The sequence below is a fragment of the Rattus norvegicus genome, chromosome 1 (genome assembly GCF_021556685.1).
Source record: "Rattus norvegicus strain SHRSP/BbbUtx chromosome 1, alternate assembly SHRSP_T2T, whole genome shotgun sequence".
Classification (NCBI taxonomy): Eukaryota; Metazoa; Chordata; class Mammalia; order Rodentia; family Muridae; genus Rattus; species Rattus norvegicus.
In genome coordinates this window covers 257,859,106-257,878,647 of record NC_141534.1, presented here as the reverse complement: position 1 = coordinate 257,878,647, position 19,542 = coordinate 257,859,106, and the positions used below count along the sequence as shown (strand labels likewise).

General features: G+C 44.7%; 1 protein-coding gene across 12 annotated transcripts in view; it reads left to right on the top strand.

The window, feature by feature from the left end:
• Positions 1-7,665: 7,665 nt before the first annotated feature.
• Fbxw4 (F-box and WD repeat domain containing 4) overlaps positions 7,666-19,542 on the top strand; it is an 81,490-nt gene continuing 69,613 nt past the window's right edge. For 11 of the 12 annotated variants that reach the window (XR_015628255.1, XR_015628254.1, XR_015628259.1 and 8 more), the window contains exon 1: positions 7,666-8,399. Coding sequence is in view for 3 of the 12 variants with exons in the window: in XM_087564303.1 (XP_087420429.1) it covers positions 7,669-8,399 (731 nt within the window). In the remaining 9 variants the exon portion in view is untranslated. 12 annotated transcript variants of the gene reach the window in all.

Below are 19,542 nucleotides of genomic sequence, written 5' to 3'. Positions count from 1 at the left end.
AGCACAGGACCTCGTGCATACTAGGCAAGCAGTCTTCCAACTGCTGTACACCCCGAGCCTTGGAATGGTATTTTCACATTCTTGGGGAAACAAATGTTTGTCCTCTCAACTGCTAATCCAGACCATGAGAAATCTGTTGGTTTTCCTCTTCATTTCCCCAGCGGGGTTAGCAACTGAGCCCAGGGCCTCATGGTGTTAAGCAAGTGTTCTCATGCTGTGTTACACTCCCAGTCCTAGCTGAAGAGAAATTTTAAGTGGATGTTTACTTACAGTCATGATCCTCTTGCCTCAGCCTGAGTGCTGGGACTATCAGCCTGCACCTCTATGGTTGGCCAAACTTCCTTAGTTTTCAACCACATCTTTATTTCTCTTTTCAGAATCCTGTCTGGAATATCCTATTGTACTTATTCCAGTATGTTCCTTTTGATCCTTCTTGGCTGGGATAGTCTCTGAGACTGTCTTTATTATTTTTTTTTCTTTCTTTCTTTTTTTTTTTTTCCGGAGCTGGGGACCGAACCCAGGGCCTTGCGCTTCCTAGGCAATCGCCCTACCACTGAGCTAAATCCCCAACCCCGACTGTCTTTATTTTGTATAATCTTGACACTGAGGGGTAGAGTCCTGGGTAGATAGTGCGTACACTGTTCATTGGTTGGAACTGTGTGTTTCTTCCTTACTGGATGGGAATTCTGGAGAGGAAGGCTACAGAGGCAGAGCAGCATTTCCATTTATACCAAGGCACCTATCTGTTTTTCCTTTCATTTGTGCAATGCTGGCGATTGAGGCCAGGCCTTATGTTCAGGCAAACACACTTCCACCTATGCTGTGTCCCCCCTTGTCTCAAGCTTGCTCACAGTTAACCTGACTTGTCTCTGTTGATGCAACCTTCATCTCCTGGCTGAGTCAGTGTGGGGCTTCTCCACAGTACTGTTCTCCTGCCTTTCCTGGACTGTAGTCTCCGGAAGGAAGTCAGTATGTACTTTACCTCAGGAGTGGGGAATTGTGCTCTCTGTCTTAGAGGGCTAAGATCTGTGAAATTATTTGGAATTCTTTTGCATGGGAGAACTATAAAACGAACTTCTAAGCATTACGATGAAGGCTGGGAGTGCAGCTCAGAGCCCTGAGTTCAATTTCTGGGGCATACAAACAAAACAAAGCAAAATTAAATTATTATTTTACACTTAGGTATAAATACCTCTTGGGCCTTTTTCCTTTAGCTGTGACTATAAATGTAACACATGCTCACTGCAGAAAACGTAGAAAACACAGCATAGTACAAAGTCTTGGCAAACAGAACAAGACACAGCTCCACAGTCAGCGTTAGCTTTTGTTATAGTCCCTTCTAGTCTTTTTTAGATAAAGTCACATGTAATAAAAAAATTGCTTTCTTTTTTTTTTTTTTTTTTTTTTTTTGGTTCTTTTTTTCGGAGCTGGGGATCAAACCCAGGGTCTTGCGCTTCCTAGGCAAGTGCTCTACCACTGAGCTAAATCCCCAACCCCCAAAAAATGCTTTCTTGCAGGGCAGTGGTGGTAGACATCTTTAATCCCAGCACTCAGGAGGCAGAAGCAGATGGATCTCTTGTGAGTTCAAGGCCAGCCTGCCTGGTCAACTGAGCAAGTTCCAGGACAAAGGGCTACACCAAGAAACTGTCTCAAAAAACCACACACAAAAAAGTGTTCTCTTTGAATATGTCAAAGACGGTGGATCCACACAACAATGGCTTTCCTAACTAGAGCACTAAGTGTAAGCTACCACTCATAATTTCTGAAAACACGTTCTAAATATTTTCTCCTTTTTTGAGAAGGCTGTTTACAAAAGCATTCACTGTAAGGCCTCTTATTTCCCCTTCTTTTTTCTTTCTTTTTTTTTTGGTTCTTTTTTTTCGGAGCTGGGGACTGAACCCAGGGCCTTGCGCTTCCTAGGTAAGCGCTCTACCACTGAGCTAAATCCCTAGCCCCCTTCTTTTTTCTTTATTTAAAAGTTTTTAACTTTGTGAGAATTCCGCCTGCACGGATATTTGTGTACCACATGTGTGTCTGGCACGCACGGCAGTCAGAGGAGGGGTTGGTTGGCTATTCTGGAACGGGAGTCACAGACAGTCGTGGGCCACCGTGTGGGTGCTGGGAACTGAGCATGGGTCCTCTGTCAGAGCAACAAAAAACCATCGAACCATCTTCCCAGCCCCTCTTCTTTCTAATATTCAGATTTGTCCTTTACTTGGTTCTTTCATGATACATTTATTTACTTATTTATCTAAGACAGAGCGACTCATGTGTCCTGGGCTGGCTTCACATTGACCATGAGTTAAGGAGGAGCTTGTATTTCTTTTTTTTTTTTTTTTTTTTTTTTTGGAGCTGGGGACCGAACCCAGGGCCTTGCGCTTCCTAGGTAAGCGCTCTACCACTGAGCTAAATCCCCAGCCCCGGAGCTTGTATTTCTGATTCTCTTGTCTCTACCTTCCCAGGGTTGGAATTAGAAAAGGTAAATAAGGTTTGAAGAAATTTGAGTGGCTAGTTAAAAATTCTGTCAATAGTTGAGCAGGGAGGACCTCAAGTTTGGGGTCAATCTGATTACATAATGAGATCCTCTTTCAAAAACAACAAACAAAACCCCTCGAAGTCTGGGAAATATCTCTGTGGGCAAAATGTTTGTCATGTGGGCAAAAGTTAGCATGAAGACACGAGTTCAGTGCCCAGAACTCACGGAAAGATCAGGTGTGTTGGATGATGTGTATCTGTAAGCAGAGACACACAGATCCCCAGCATACAGGACCAGCGAATCTTGTCAATTTAGTGAACCCCAGGTTCACTGAGAGACTGTCTCCAAAAATAAATAAATGGAGAGAAACTGGAAAAATACCTGACCTCTGGCCTCTATACACATGAGCACACATGTGCACATATACACACATGATTACATGCACACACCCTAAAACACGCACACATGACTACATGTACACATACAAACACTAGTACACACACATACATACATGATTACATGTACAAAAAAACACACACACACACACACACACACACACACACACACACACACACGGAAGTTTGAAAAGAAAAAGCACTAGAACAAAAGTCCCCCCAAACCAAGCCAAGCAAGCCAGCTGTGGTGGTCTATGCAGGTTGTGGAGGTCTGCACCTTCAACCGAGGACTGTACAGGCACTGGCAAGTAGGTCTATACAGCAAGTTCCTGGCCAGCCAGAGCTACACAGTGAGACCCTGTCTCAAAACAAACAAAAACAAACAAACAAAAAAGCAAAAATAACCAAAACAACAACAACAACAACCAAATCCAAGTAAGATCTCCAACCTCCTTTTTAGAAGGTGTGTTTGGACTCACAATGACTTAATTTTTCTCTTTAAAAGATTTATTGATTTTTTTTTAAAAAAAAAAGATATGCTTATAGTAAATAAAAAAATTTAAAACTCAAGTACCATAGGACAGTCTAAAAGCTAAATCCAAAACTTCTCTCACCAGGAAATAACCATAATTAGCGTCATCCTCAAACACCCTCTTTGGCATATATGATCAGTGGGTACAGGTACCTGCCTTCAAGCATGATGGATGACCTGGGGTCCAGCCCTGGGATCTACACGGTAGGAGAGAGCTGACTCCTAAAAAATTGTCCTGTGACCTTCACTCATGTACAGTGCCATTCATGATCCTCCCATGAAACAAATAAAAATAGTTCATGTAATGCATAATAAATTTATCAGTGCCTTAAGTTCATGTGGGCCTGTGCGTGGGTGCATGTGACACGGCCGGTGTGTGTGGAGGTCAGAGGACAACCTTCAGGGTGAGGTGTTTCCTTGTACCATGCGGGTCTCTGAGATCCAGTTCAGGTCCTCAGGATTGGAGGTTGTAGGGACTTTATCCACTAAGCCATCTTATCAGCCCAGGTCGTTACTGAGTTTAAGGAAGAAAATGAAGTGGAAACATGAGCGCTTTGTCAAATGTTCTTTGGCAGGAGTATATTAGTTCCGATAGGTCCCTTAAACTGTTGCATAGAGATTATGAAAAGCATTAGGGAAGAGAGGGAGGGAGAAAAATAAAAAGCAACTAGGAGAGTGATGAAAAGGTGGAAGATAGTGGGGGTGGGGAGGATGTGTATTTCCAAGGAAACGGCCTCAGGTAGCGCTGTACATTACAGAAAACCATTTCAAGGAACCAGAAGCAGCTTCCATGCCCTACAGGCGGCTTTCATTTGAATTCTAGAACTGCTTCATGGCCACAAGTAAACTACGGTATTTGTATGTCATTACTAATTGAGAGATTTGAGGGGACCCTGGATTTAATGCTCCATTCCCTTTCTATTGTGCGTATGGGTAAAATTCTCATTGGAATGCAAGCCTAGAGAGCAGACTCAGAGGATTTGCTACTTTATGCTTAGAAACTACTCAATCAAGTTTCCAGTTTCTCATCTGGGGGAAAAACTCATCAGTGTTTTCCTTATGGTTGGGCATCGGTGGCACAAACTCTTAATCCCAGCACTCAGGAGGCAGAGGCAGGGGCAGGCAGGTCTCTGTGAGTTCAAGGTCACCCTGGTCTACAGAGATAGCCAGGGCTACACAGAGCAGATTAGCCAAAAAAAAAAAAAGGACAATATAGAAAGTTCTTGTGACACTGGCTGTGGTCACACATGTAATTATTATTGTAGAGGAATAACTGTATACATGTGAAGAAAGTCAGAGGGCATCCTGTGGGGAGTGAGTTCTCTCCATGTGGATATTAGAAGGAGACTCAGGTCGACAGGGTCGGGGAGAAGCACTTTACCCACTGACCTACCTTACCAGTCCTAAAGCACCAATTCTAACCTAAGCAGCTCATCTGTTTTTCACATGGTAGTAGTAGCAGACTGCCTGCTTATCGTATATGAGGTACTGGGTTCAATCCCCAGTACTAAAACAAAACACTTTTATTTACTGACTGGGTAACCCAGGATTCAAACTCTCCAACTCTCCTGCCTCCTCTTCAGAGAACTGTGATTATAGGTATGTATTACCCCACCTGGCTGGCAACTTGATTTATGTGTCTGTGTGCACATGTTCCTCTTCGTGTGTGTGTGTGTGTGTGTGTGTGTGTGTGTGTGTGTGTACAGGTGTGGAGGCCAGAGGTCAAAGTCAGATGCCTTCCTCGTTTGTGCTCTATATTTCTGAGACAGGATCTCTCACTGATTCTGAAGCTTGCAAATTTGGCTGGCCATTAAGCTCCAGATCTCCTTGTCTCTACCTTTGTAGTGTTGGGATTTGGGGGTGAAGATCAACTCAGGTCTTCACTTCAGTGACAGGGTTGTCCCCTCAGCCTCTGCAATCTGATATGTTTAAGTGATAGTTTAGTTTCACTTAATTCATTTAATTGTGCTAATTTAATTGTGTATTTTAATCCTGCTGTTTTACTGGACTACTTACATTAAAAAAAAAAAGTGCCTCTAGGTCTTCTACTAAACAGTAGGTACAGTCAACAAGGATGAACTGTTCTGCATGTGAAAAACAAGTTAAAATTATGTAAATTTAAATACGGTTCTGAAATCATACATTATATCCATCCCTGTCTTCTTGTCAGAGTGGCTCAAAGCACTCGAATGCAGCAGGATGCGTAACTGTTGACCTAATACCACCATCACTTCAATTTCCAACGCCTTTACCTTAACAGACTTCTCACAGTATCATACCTGAGACTAAGCCAATGTATTAGAATGATCTCCAGAGCGACAGGGTGTATTCTTTGGTTGTACTGAGATATGCCTTTTACCATTTCATTTACATACCAACCACTAATATACCCAAATACTCTTTAAAACCATGGCCTCGAATTTGGAAATTGTTTTCTGCACAAAGCCTTTGTTGTGTGTGTGTGTTTTTTTTAAGGGGATGTGTGCACGTGTGCTTTTGTAACAGGATTTGACCTGTAACTATCACTGAGAATTTTCTTAGAGGAGTTCAAAGCATTTTACAGGGATCATGTCACTTACCCTTCCAAAGTAAAGCATGGCATTTATCTCTTCTGCAGACCCAGAACACTAAAGGGCCAAGGTAGGTGGGGTCTTTTGTTGTTGTTTTGTTAAGATCAAAAAGTAATTCTAGGGTGATTCCAGATTCCGGTCTGACCTTGTTACATGATGGTTTTGCAACCCTGCTAGGCTAGGCTTTGAATGATTTTCAGAACTAGTGTCTCACTCACTCCTGATCCTTAAAAATGGCTGTTAAAAAGTATAAATACAAAAGAAAAATCTCCAATCATTCTTATATGAACTTTTGGGTTGTTTTCAAGACAGAATCTTACTACCGATAGACCCTTGGCTAGTGTGGGACTTACTTTGCAGACCAGGCTGGCCTTAAAGTTGTAATGACTTCATTGTCTCCTGAAGTGCTGGGATTACAGGTGTGTGCCACCAAACCTTGGTTCTTATACAGACTCAAGAAAAGGAAACTCGTCTTCCTTTTTTTTCCCCTGGAGACAGGGTCTCAGTATATAGCCCAGGCTGGCCTGAGCCCACAGAGATCTGCCTGCCTCTGGCTCCTCAGTTCCAGGATTATTAGTATGTCCACCATGTTGGCTCTCCCAAGTCTTCCTTCAAAGCCCAGTGCTGTCTTATGGAGAAATAACATGAACCACAAAGGAAATACATTTTCTAACAATTATACTACATATACTGAACTCAGTGCAGTATGTCCAAACTACTGATAATTAATATGTAGTATAGAATTATGTAAGATAGTTCATATTCTTTGCCCTGTCTAGCTTTTCAAATTCAGCTGTGTACCTCACTTATGCTTATAACATACTCAGATCTGGAGACGCTGCCTTTCACACACCCAGAAGCCACATGTGATTAAAGCGGCCCCACAGACCCTGTGGGACCGAATGGGTCTATATGCTTCCGAAGCTCTTAGATTGGCTTAGGTGAATCCAGTGAGTGGTAGAGGAAATGGATCCCTAGTAATTGGAGATCAGCTTACCCTGTGTGATGACTACTAAAATCCCTGATTGGCCATGTGCTCTTGGTTTGGGAGCTATGGACTCAGGATCTCGAAGGTTGTTTTTACCTCCCCAAATATTGTCTAATCATACTGGGACACCTATAGGATCTTGGTTGACACCCTTCATGAGACCAAGGGCAATGGGACTTTCTAACTTCTGACTTGCAGTTTTTTTAAGAATCTGCTATGTGGCTTGTGGAAAGAAGGCATCACCTGGAGAAAAGGAAGCCTCCTGGGACCAAAAGGACACTTGAGGGTAGAGGTTCCACCTTGATGGTTCTTGAAGCCACAGGCTCCTCTTGTGACCTCGGTGGGGCGTTTTCTGGCTGTGAATCTTTCAACAATCTCTCTCTCTCTCCTTTTTTTTTTTTTTTTTTTTTTTTTTTTTTTTTTTTTTTTTTTTTTAAAGAATTTGGATAATATCTTGCTTTGTAGGCCAGGCCGGCTTTAAACTCATGGCCATCCTCCTGCCTTAGCCTCATGCTGGGATCACAGACGTGAGCCCCCAAGCTTCCTTCCTCCATACAGTCTTGATGACATGTTTCAACCAGATGTTCCTGGTGCTCCAGAAGATGGGGATGTCAGCGCCCAGGTTGGGGTTCGCACCCCGAAAAACAGGCGTGAGGGGCGGGTCTCGGCTTGGGCCCGCGCCGCCCCATGTGACCCGGTCCGTCGTGATGTCGCCTCCTCTCGAGGAGGCGGTGGCGTCTTCGGCTCCGCTGTGCGTCGAGCCGGCCCGGCGGCCGCTCATGAGCAGCCAGGGCCGCTCGGGTCCCCCCGGGAACCGCGGGCCTAGGGAAGGCGAGGGCGGGGAGGCGAGGAAACTGCAGGAGGCGAGGGTCGCGCGGGGAAAGCGAGGGAAAGGGAAGGGGAAAGCGAGCACCGGGCACGGCGGAAGAGGAAGCGGGGCGGAAGGGAAGCCGGGCCTGCAGCCGGCGAGGAAGGCAGCCGGGCCGGCGGCTGAGGCAGGCCGGGGGCAGGAAGGCGAGGGAGGCGAGGAAGAAGGGCCGAGACGCTCCGGGAGGCAGGATGAGGGCAGCGCAGAGCCAGGGAAGGAGGAATGTAGGGTTGGGGCCGGGCGGCGGGAGGACCACAGCCTGGAGAGAGCACAAGAGCAGGAGCGTCAGGCGTGCGGCGGCATCCCGGAAACCCAGACGGCCATGGCGGCGGCAGCCGAGGACGGGGCAGCGGCTGTGGAGCCGGCCACCCGTCCGGCCGCAGGGCCCGCGCTCTGGAGACTGCCGGAGGAGCTGCTGCTGCTCATCTGCTCCTACCTCGACATGCGGGCCCTCGGCCGCCTGGCCCAGGTGTGCCGCTGGCTGCGGCGTTTCACCAGCTGCGACCTGCTCTGGCGCCCGATAGCCCGGGCCTCGCTCAACTCCGGCTTCACGCGGCTCGGCACCGACCTGTAAGCGCCCGCTCGCCCGCCCGCTCCCCGCCCCGGGCCGGCCAGCGTCCTGGGAAAGGGCGGGGCGCCGAGGCCTGGTCGGCTCGGGGCTGTGTAGCCAGGAATACCGAAGCCCAGACCTGCTCCCCCTCCCCCTCCAGCACCTCTCCCCCAGCACCCTCGAGGAATACTGGTGTCACCCCTCTTCAAGATTCCCCAACCCGAGGAAACTTCCGGAGAGCATTCCTCAGTCAGCGCCCCCCCCCCCCCCGTGGGCGGCTACTCACAGTTAGCCATCCTAAAATACTCCTCACCCTCAAGTATTCCCAAAGGTTTGACTCCCTGGGTTCCTTGCCCTGTGTCCTGTGTTCTGTGTGTCAGTCAGGCCCTGAAGGATCACACAACTGCTGGTTCTAGGACCCAGGCCCACCAGGGGGTCTTCCAACGTGTTTTTTGTGGCCTTTCATCTCACCCACCCTCTCAAAGGTTGTTGGGCGGCAGGGCTCAGATCAAGTAAAATGTGCAGAAAAGGGCTCAGATCCTTAAAAAAAAATCTTGTAGTCCCATTGCCAACATATTTTAGGACTTGATTAAGTCAGGAGGACCCACCAAAGATGTCTGTGTGAGGCAAGTAGTTGGATTAGGGGTAGGCTGTATCCAAGTCAGGCAGTTTGACCTAGTAAGATCCGAGACCTGTGAATGCAAAACATTCCTAAAACACGTAGGCCTTAAAACAGGAAGGGGAGAACATGTATGACATGTACAGAACTGGTCAGGATAAACGCTTTCAGACCACACCCTGCTCTTGCTTAGTTGTAATATATGAGAATAATAAAGTTTAAAAAAAAAACATAAGAAATCATCATTTATGCACATTGATTTCCATTTTAAAAGTTTTTCAGTTGCACACTCCTGAACCCCTCTTCCTCTCCGCACTTACCCATCCTAACAGAATGAATGCTTAATGAATGATGTAATGATTTTTGAGGCATGTCACGGACCATGACATAGCTTGTCTTGAAGTTAGCTCCTTAGAATAAAAATTTCAAGGTAGCCATTACCGGATCAAAGGTTTTGATGTGCAAAGGTATTGGACCAAGTCACAGTGTACCAACAAAGGATGAGTGAACCAATTTAACCTGAGAATTAGAACAAAAACAAAAACCTTTGCTGCTTTAGTGGGTGATAGTAGCCAAAGCTGTGTTATTTTGTATCGCTCATCGCTAGCCAGGATAAATATTTTGCCATGTGTCTGTTTCACCTGTGAGATTGTTTCTTTCTACTCCTTGTCACTGGGGTCTTGGTGTTTTTGTTATAAATTTGGAATTTTTCTGGGTCATAAATGTTTGACTCTCCTCTGTCATCTTTGATGGAGGTATATTTTCCGGCCAATTTTTAATTTTATTGTTAATAGAATTTTTATATTTCATTAGAATCTGCTCCTCCCCCTTAGCCTACGAAATTTATAATTTTCCCACAGGCCTGACATTTTTGATTGCCGACTAATTTTTCTTTTTTGTAACTTTTTGTTTTGATGACATTTTCATCAGTAACACTTGTTTTGGTTCAAGGAGTGAAATTCTCTTACTGTATCTTTCTCTAAATGGCTGCTCAGTTACTGCTACACCCTTGGCTGAGCGATTCTTTTTTAACCCCCATTTGTTTTGGAAAGCTTACACTGCTGTATGTTAAACACACACGCATAGGTTTGTATGTTCAGTTTATAGCTGAACTCTCACTTTTTTTTCTTCCTGGTGTATCCTCCCATTACCATAACGTTTTAAGCATGGTGCTCCTTGATAGAGTGTGATATCTCTGAGGGTCAGGTTGGACTTGCTGCGTTAGAATGTTAGTATCTTGGCTTAGTTCTACTCAGTACATGACCGAAACTATTCTATGCCTTTGAAAGGATTTTTGTGGTTTTCACTGTAAAGCTCTAACATCGTTCTTTATTTGCTACTGGTTTGTTCCTGTGTTTTGTGTTTATTAGAAATGCACTTTTCCTGCATGCTTTCTGATGTGTCATACTTTAGTAAGTTTTAAACCTGATCGTCTTGTTTAACGTATTCTATTCTAGTATAATTTGTTGATGATTCCTTTGGATTTTATGGGTCTGCAGTCTTATCACCTGTAAATATGAGTTATTCCCCCCCCCTTTTTTATCTGAGTAACTTTTTTTAACCCAAAGGGAAAGAATCAGAATTAAATGTTTCCATCTCTAATAGTTTATAGTAAAGTTTACTCGTAAACATTTTATATACTTTTTTCTCTTTTTTTCCCCTTACTGGCATATATATTCATTGCATATAGTTCCAGTTTCAGAAAGATAATCTTTCTTTTAGATACGTCATGTGTTCTGACATGGTAACTCACTGAAGAAATATTGAACTATAATAGCAGTTGTCCAGAATGACTGGAATTCAAGCCAGACAAAGCAAAGCTTGGCTTACAGTAGATAATGAAAGAGTCGATGTTTATGTTTGTTTTCCTTTCTGATATTCTAAAAGAGAGAAACTGAGACTAATAGCAAAATGGAAATGAATTTCTGGTACAAAGCGCTTAGAGTCTGCCAAATGATATCCATATGGCTTTACTACTATTCGATGTGAGTGTCCTAGCACGAAGCATTGTCCTTCCAGAGCAGTCGTACTGCTGTGTCAGTTGATAAAGAGCAGGGGTCACTGCTCTGTTTTCTGGGTTGAGGGGAGAAATTATGCCTGTTACAGCAGGTGGAGGGCATTTAGCAGTGTGGCCTGCTTCTGGACAGCTGCAGAGACTTCGTAAACCCCAAGAGAGGCGGTTGTCATCCGTGAAGAGAGAAGGCAGGTACCTCAGTTCATTCAGAGCATCAGGGTGCCTACACCCAGAGTGCAGAACGTAGCTGCCTGCGTAATGCGGCTGTCCATGCTTTGGACTGATTCATTGCAGAACAGATACACACGTATGTCCTTATAATTCGCAGTAAAAACTTGGCTTTCTCAGGAGGCCATAATCCTACTCGCTCTGAGTTTTAACTCCTTAAAGACGAGGAATACCACCATTCAGTCAAATGAGGCCTAACCAGCTTTGACTGTGTTCACTGCTGGAAGGCCTTCCATGAGGACTTTTCATTATTTGGCTTCCCCTTTATTCTGTCTATGTCAGAAGTGGGCCTGGTTTGATTTAGAAGTCCTGCCTAATGACTAGAGGGACACACACACACACACACACACACACACACACACACACACACACACATCTTGAATGTTTTCACAAACATGACAGCAGAGCCTGTGGGCTTAGGGACTGCACTTACTGCTTAAGAGCCTTCTGATTTTCAGAAACACTAACTGCTAAGGTTTACTGACCTTCCGGCCCAGGGCAAGCCCTGTTCAGTTTAGCTGTTCCTAACTGATTGTACCTTTGTTGAGTAAGATGAACTACTTTGGTTCCTTGTGATTGGTTAATGGTCTTGTACTTGTGCTTGAAGGCATTTGAGCCACTTAAAAACCACAAACAAATAATTTGCTTCCCTTTGGGCCCCTTGCCCAAACAGTGAACACTAAGAAGTAGTCTAAGTGGGTTTTTTTCTTCTCTGCCTCCCCCCTTTTTGGGGGAAAGAAAAGGTAGTTTGAATCAGTCATCTGATTTCAAATTAGTTTTGTTTGAAAGCTTTATGAAGCCTAGGGGAATAGAAATATCTTCGTTATAATAATAAAAATCAAGGCAGTGTTTCATACAGCAGTGAAGAATGGGACGGGCACTAACTAACTCAGTGTGCAAGAACATAGCAGCAGACTTGAGCTCTGTCCATATATGATGTGCAAGAAACACACTGATGGGGGGTTGGGGGGACAGGGGTGCCGTCTGTAAATTCTGATACTGATAATTAGAGCAAAGAGAGGGAAAAATCTGCATAGAAACCCATTTACCGAACACTTGCAATTTCTGTTAAAGCTAACTTGATCCCCTGCTTTGTGTTAGTGTTACATATCCTCAAATGGGACGGGTTAGTTCCCTGGGTGCTGCTTCGCATTAGCCTGTGATAGATCTGCCTAGAATTAACAATAGGGGTTTCGGAGTAGAGCTTCTGAGGTGTTTGCCCTGGCATGCAGCCTCATTCCTTTGGCGGTCCTGCAGCCTGGGAGCTCTTTGAGGCTGGAGGATGGGGGTATCTATTTCAGTGATGAGTAACATCCAGAGTGGTGAGATAGATGCAGATAAGCAGTGTGTTTGTTTGTTTTAAAATGATCGCACCTAAGAGTCCTCCCCACCCCACCAGAGGGGGGAGCGGGGTGGGTGGAGGGGGAGCATGAAGTTTCCTTTCCTAACTGAATGGTGTTAAGGCCTAAACCGAGGCTTTTAGAAAATGATTAGCAACTCAAAAGTAACCTAGGCTTTTTTTTTTTTCTTCCTTTTAATATACTTTTCTGCCTTACTTGGGAGGGATCACCCTCTCCTTCATCCCCCAAGGTATTGCCTGTAGGGATATGTTGTCTTAGTGTTAGACAGGCCTTATTGTCTTTTCTTTTTAACATTTATTTTATTTTTAATTATGGTGTGTGTGGGTCTGTGTATATGAATGTAGGTGCTTGGGGAGGTCAGAGATGTTGGATCCCTGGTGCCCGATGAGGGTGTTAAGGATCAACTCGAATGAGGTCCGCTGTAAAGAGCTGTATGTACTCTTAACCACTGAGCCATCTCTCTAGCCCCAGGCTTTTTTTTTTTTTTTTTTTTGATGGTTTCTGAGTTAATAAAAAGGAGGATTCAGTTTACACGCTCACAGTAAATACACCTGCAGAAGCAGGAAATGGTCTGGTGCGGGCCCTACCTTCAGAAGCACACTGGAAGGAAGGAGGACCTCCAAAGTTGTAGGGATGAAATAGTCCCTGCCTTCCCTAGTCACCTTGCCTTTGAACCATAGGGGTGACTTGACTGACTTTCAAGGCAGGATCACAGAGAAATGCAGACTTCATAGTCTGCTCTGTGAATTCATTCGCACATCTAGATCCTTTAGTAGAAGTAAAATTTGGGTTGAGCTTCTGAAAGCCAGGTGTGGTATAAGGTTATTGAAAAAGCATACAGACTTTTAAGTAATTATTATAGAGCACTTAACATAGAAAAGAATCTCCTTTGTGTGACAACTTACCCTTAACTCTGGGTTGACCTTGGCATTGGATTCATGTCTGGTCTTGACTCTAAACCCTGTAACAGGAAGAAATTAAAGTTGACTTTCCCTGAGGCCAGATTCTGGTAAATTTTGAAAATTAAGGTGAAGGAATAAAGGGGGAAAAATGGATTATGGGTTTTAGAGAAAAAAATCAACTCCCCTTTCCCCATCTACAGAAATGGACTTTTCAGAAAAGTTCTCTGATGTATCAACCATCAGATGAGGCTGAGAAAGAAAAGGCTTAGTTCACTTTTGAGGTGGTCTCTTCTGTTCTGCAGCCTTGCTCGGAAGAGTGGACTTTAAGGTGGAACTCCACAGAAGCAAGGTGACCGTCCTTCGAGTTTAGAGTGTACACGTGAGTCTTGCCTCCTGGGAGCACTTATCTAAAACAGAAGGAGGCTATCTGGAAAAGGAATTGAGCCCTTGTTAGAGGGTTGGCTCCCTGTCCCAGCCTTGGGCTAGTCTTTCATTTTCTTCAGCCTGTCCACATGGCCCTCCCTGGAAGAATGGGCCACCCAATGGGCTCTCTGCCTGCCCCTCTTTAGCCTACAATTAATTGCCTGAACATTCTTTCTCTCTCTCTCTCTTTTTTGTCATTTGACATGAGCTCAAATTGCTGAGAAAGGTGACAACTGTGAAATGAAGACAGGGCTTGGAGACACCTTAAAAAATACACGTAGAGGCCATTAAATGACAAGAGCAGACTACCAGGCTCTTTAAATCATCACCATGTCTGTTGACTTTCCATTCCCTGTTCACAGCACAAAATTGGAGGTCAAAGAATCATAGGAGTCAGAGGTGGAAAAGACATTTGGGGTCAGCCAGTTCATCCCACCACCTCCTACTCCTTATTCCAAACCGTCCCTTACGTTATATTTTCTCCCTCAGCTCTTGTATGGTTTTCACGGTCTTCACTCAGCTCTAGCCGTTACCTTTGGGGAATGATGTTGGAGGTTCTGTCTGGTTTCTCCTTGGTGAAGAGAGATATTGCCTCTGCCCCCAGTTGACATCCATGAACTTCTTTGTTGGTGGTCTCAGCTGAGGTACTAAATGCTTACTGGTTGTCCCTCTGTTGCTTGGTAATGGGGCTTTTCCTGATAGTGTGTGATGATACCAGGAAGGAGTCACTGCTGAATTAAGTCCTAGGTTTTTGCTTCTTATGTCTCTTGGCCTGAATGGAATTAGATGTACAGACTAGGGACAGATGGCCAGTAATAACGGAAGTATATTACATTGGCGTTTGATAAGAAGTGCAACCTGGAAACTGGTGGGTTTGCCAGGCACAATTGCACACACCTTTAAATCCCACTTTTGGGAGACAGAGGCAGTCGGATCTTTGTGAGTTCAGGGCCAGCCTGGTTTACATAGTGAGTTCTAGAACAGCCAGAGACCTTGTCTCAAAACAAAGAACAAAACAAAACAGTGAGATGGCTCAGTGGGTTGAAGGCTGCCAAGCCTGAGGACCTGAGTTGAACTCCTTCCCACATGGTGGAAGGAGATCCAGCTCCCACAAGCTGTTCTCTGGCCTTGGCATGCACCATGGCACAGGGGTAGCCGACCTCAATCTCGCTCCCTTTCTTCCCCGGCCCCTTCTTCCCCACATTAAATGTAATTTTAAAAATTTGTGGATTTAGGGCTGGGGATTTAGCTCAGTGGTAGAGCGCTTGCCTAGGAAGCGCAAGGCCCTGGGTTCGGTCCCCAGCTCCGAAAAAAAAGAACCAAAAAAAAAAAATTTGTGGATTTAAATAAACACACACAAAAAATAATAGACTCGTGAAGTAGTAGGGCACTGTTTCCAGAAATAACAAGTTAGGAAAGGAGGAATCCCCCTTCTGAGGTGAAGCTTCGATCTTAAGGCAAACAGAGAACAGATGTGTTAGAGATAGACATCTCGGACTGGAGACACTGCTGCCTTTGTGGTGTCTTTGCTGGAACAGATTTTAGCATTTACGTATTTATCGGTGTACATATGTGCTTGAGTATGTGTGTGCGGACACATGCCATGGTGTGGGTGGAGTTGAGAAGACAGCCTATGGGAACTGATTTTCTCCCTCTACCATGCTCTAAGTGTTCTAAGGATTGAACTCGGGGTGTCAGGCCAGTGTCCTTACTAGCTGAGCCACCTTCCCAGGCCTTCTTTTTGCTTTAAGGGATCAGAAAAAGAGAAGTCACCTCATTGGCTCCACGGTGTGGACAGGGAAGAGTCATTTTCAGAGGTAGCTTTTGAGGGCTATCCCTAACTCCCCCTTCTTGTTCTAGCAGCTGTTGGGAGCAGTCCGGAGGGGGTATTATGTTTCTTCTGGTAACGTTGCCAAGAATGAGAGGAAATCCACAATCTGTGGAGTTTGGGGGTGGGGTGGGGATAGGTGGCAGCTGATGGGACAGGGAAATTAAATTGTTTTATAGTAAATATGTTGAGATACTTTTCCTGGAGAGCTATTTTACCGAAAGGAACAGTATATTTCCCCTGTTCACGAACTTAATGAGTTCCTTTCTTTTAGAAAAAAGGAAATAGTTTTTTTTTTTTTTTTTTTTTTGGTTCTTTTTTTCGGAGCTGGGGATCGAACCCAGGGCCTTGCGCTTCCTAGGTAAGCGCTCTACCACTGAGCTAAATCCCCAGCCCCGGAAATAGTTTTTAGTACTCTTTCTCTCTTATAGTTCTAGCTTTGACCTCCTGCGTCTTTGGCTTTCCTTTAGAAAGTCTGTACTGAGAAGACACATCAAGATTAAGGTATGGGGGTTGGGGATTTAGCTCAGTGGTAGAGTGCTTGCCTAGCAAGCGCAAGGACCTGGGTTTGGTCCCCAGCTCTGAAAAAAAGAAAAAGGAAAAAAAAAAATTAAGATGTGGTGGTATGTGCTCCACCACGACGGGCTCCCTGCAGCCGTATGTCGTGGGGAGAGCCTTCCACTCTTCTTCTCTTGCCTGCAGAGACTAACCATAGCAGCCTAGACTGGAGATGTGAAAGCTGCCTGGTGGTGCCTGGTTCATCTCTCCATCCCTTTGGCAGGTAGTGGGACATTTGGGATTTTAAGGTCTGGCTACTTTGGGTGATTAATATGGAACGCAGTTTTAAGATTAAAAAACAATAAAAAGTAACCCTGGGAAGCAGAGTGGTGTAATTATCCCTCACATTTCAGATGGGAAGTCCAGGGAAAAGAAGGCAAGAGAACAAAGTCAGCCTGGGCCTAATTCATGACTCAGAGGGGAGGCCTGTCCGTGCACACGTGCACACCAATAGTGACTTCGCTCTTACTGTCACTTATTCCCATAAAGTGCTAGATCAGCCTTTCTAAAAGTTGTATTGTAGGAGTCTCGGAAAACTAATTCTGTAATCAAGCGAATGTCAGAACTGCTGTGTGCCTCACTCTTGGGAATCACAGTACCACTGTAGGTTAAAGGCATCAAGAAGTCCTATAACGGAGGAACCTGTTTGATTCTGTTTTATCCTTCATTGTCCAAAATATTTTGAACATTAAAATTTTTCATGCCGAATATTTGTTAACATTTTGCTGAACACACATTGGACAAATGCCTTACAGATTATAAATCAGTAACAGGAGAGGTAGACGTGCGTATGTCCCAAATGCTGAGCTGACGCCGGCAAAGAGCATGTCATGCCAAGTGCCTCTGAAACTGCTCTGGACGGCTTTGATTTTTGGCATAGAATTTGGGTGCATTGAATTCTTTTTTTTTTTTTTTTTCTTTTTTCTTTTTTTCAGAGCTGCGGACCAAACTCAGGGCCTTGCGCATGCTAGGCAAGCGCTCTACCACTGAGCTAAATCCCCAACCCCAAGTACATTGAATTCTTAAAGATGTGCTATACTACACATGTATTGCTAGGTAGAGTGTTAACAATTTTTGATTTATTTTGTGTGTGTGTATAAGGGTGTTTTGTCTGCACGTATGTGTGTGTGCATGCCTGGTGTCTGCAGAGAGCAAAAGAGGGTGGCAGATGCCTTGGAACTGGAGTTACAGACAGTTGTGAGTCACCATGTGAGTGTTGGGAACTGAACGTAGGTCCTCTGCAAGAACAAGTGGTCTTTGTTGTTGTTGTTGTTTGTTTGTTTGTTTGTTTGTTTGAGACGGATTTCTCTGTGTGGCCCTGGCTGTCCTGGAGCTCCCTCTGTAGACCCAGCTGGTTTTGAACTCAGATCTGTGTGCCTGCCTCTTCCTCCTGAGAGCTGGGACTGCAGGCGTGCACACACCACTGCACAGAACAAGTGGTGTTAACTGCTGCTGCCTCCTCAGCCCTAGGAAGAACTTTTGGACCTACAGGTGTTGTTGGAAGTGCAGTTTGCCAAAGGGAGAACCATACTTTTGAGATCTCTTTAAATTAAAAAAAAAAAAAATCTCCCTTCCTTCCTAGCTTCCTTTCTGTTTTGAGATAGGGTCTTGCTATGTCGTTGCTTAGGCTGGGGAAGAAGAGACAGGCAGATCTCTGAGTTTAGCCAGACTAACCTTATCAGTGAGCCCCAGGCCTATGAGAGCTGAGAAGGCAAGATGGGCTAGATTTGGTGGTATGGAGTTCTCATTTTAGCACTTTAGTGGATAGGGAGGGGCTTAGGTGCATCCTTGTGAGTTCAAGGCCAGCCTGGTGGAGTGGTAGTGTTAAATTTGACTAGTCTCTTGAAGAGAAGCAAGCATTGTCAAGGACAGAGGTAGACTGTTGCTCCTGAGGCAAGCACTACAGGTAGGTGGGCCTCTTAAGGTTTTTCCACTCCTGATTGCTTTTTGCCTGATAAATTTTTTATAAAACCCGGGTGTAAACGTATGTAAGATAGGCATACAAATAAAAAGTTCAAGCAGCCCCTTGTTATATATAACTTCACAGTTCGTTGAAGGTGAAGTACGCAGTGATGAGCTGGGTTTTGCAACTAGGCGGTGGCTGGATATTTGATGCTACAACAGGCAGAGCATCTTGAGGGCTTTCCCAGCTGGCTGAGGCCTTGACATGAGTGTCGTGCTGAGACCCTGCTCTGCCTTGGTTTGAAATTGGCATAGGACCATTTTAGACATCGTTGGAAATGCTGCATAATCTCAAGGTAAACTTCATTTAATGATCGCTGTGTGTTTGTGTGGCCATATATACATGTGTGCGAGTGCGTTTTTTGTGTGTATGTGGATATGTGAGTGAATGTATGGGTGTACTTGTATGTGTGCACGTGGCAGCTAGAGGTTAACACTGGGTGTGTTTTTTTTTTTTAAGATTTATTTATTTCATGTATGTGAGTACACTGTTGCCATCTTCAGACACCAGAAGAGGGCATCAGATCCCATTACAGATGGTTGTGAGCCACCATGTGGGTGCTGGGAATTGAACTCAGGACCTCTGGAAGAGCAGTCAGTGCTCTTAACCACTGAGCCATCTCTCCAACCCGAGACTGGGTATCTTATCCCTTTTCACTCCTCTTCTTTTATTTCTCATTCTCTTTCTCCTTCCTTCCCTTTTCCTTTTTTCTTTCTTTTCTTTTCTTTTCTTTTTTTTTTTTTTTTTGGTTCTTTTTTTCGGAGCTGGGGACCGAACCCAGGGCCTTGCGCTTCCTAGGTAATTTTCTTTCTTTTCTTTTCTTTACTTTTTTTTTTTTTGGAAATAGGGTCTTTCACTGAACATGGAATTTGAGCTAGACTAGGTGTCCTTAAGCCCCTGAAATCCATCTGTTTCTGCCTAACCAGGATAAGGACTTTATATGAGTTCTAGGGAATCTGCACTTAGATTCTCATGCTAGCATGATAGCTTACTTGCTGGACCCCTCCCTTTCCCTGTGCTTGTGTATTGATGGACACTCAGCACCATGCCTGGCTCTTAATCTGGGTCTGGAGTTCTGATCTCAGGTCCTCATGCTTGGTGTCAAGAATGGTGTCAACTAAGCCGTCACCTCCCTAGCCCAATGTAATGATATTTTAAAAAATGAAACTCAAGTTGGCAACTCAAACAGCAATTTTAAAGTCAAGCACCTGGGCTGGAGAGATGGCTCAGCAGTTAAGAGACTAACTGCTCTTCCAGAGGTCATGAG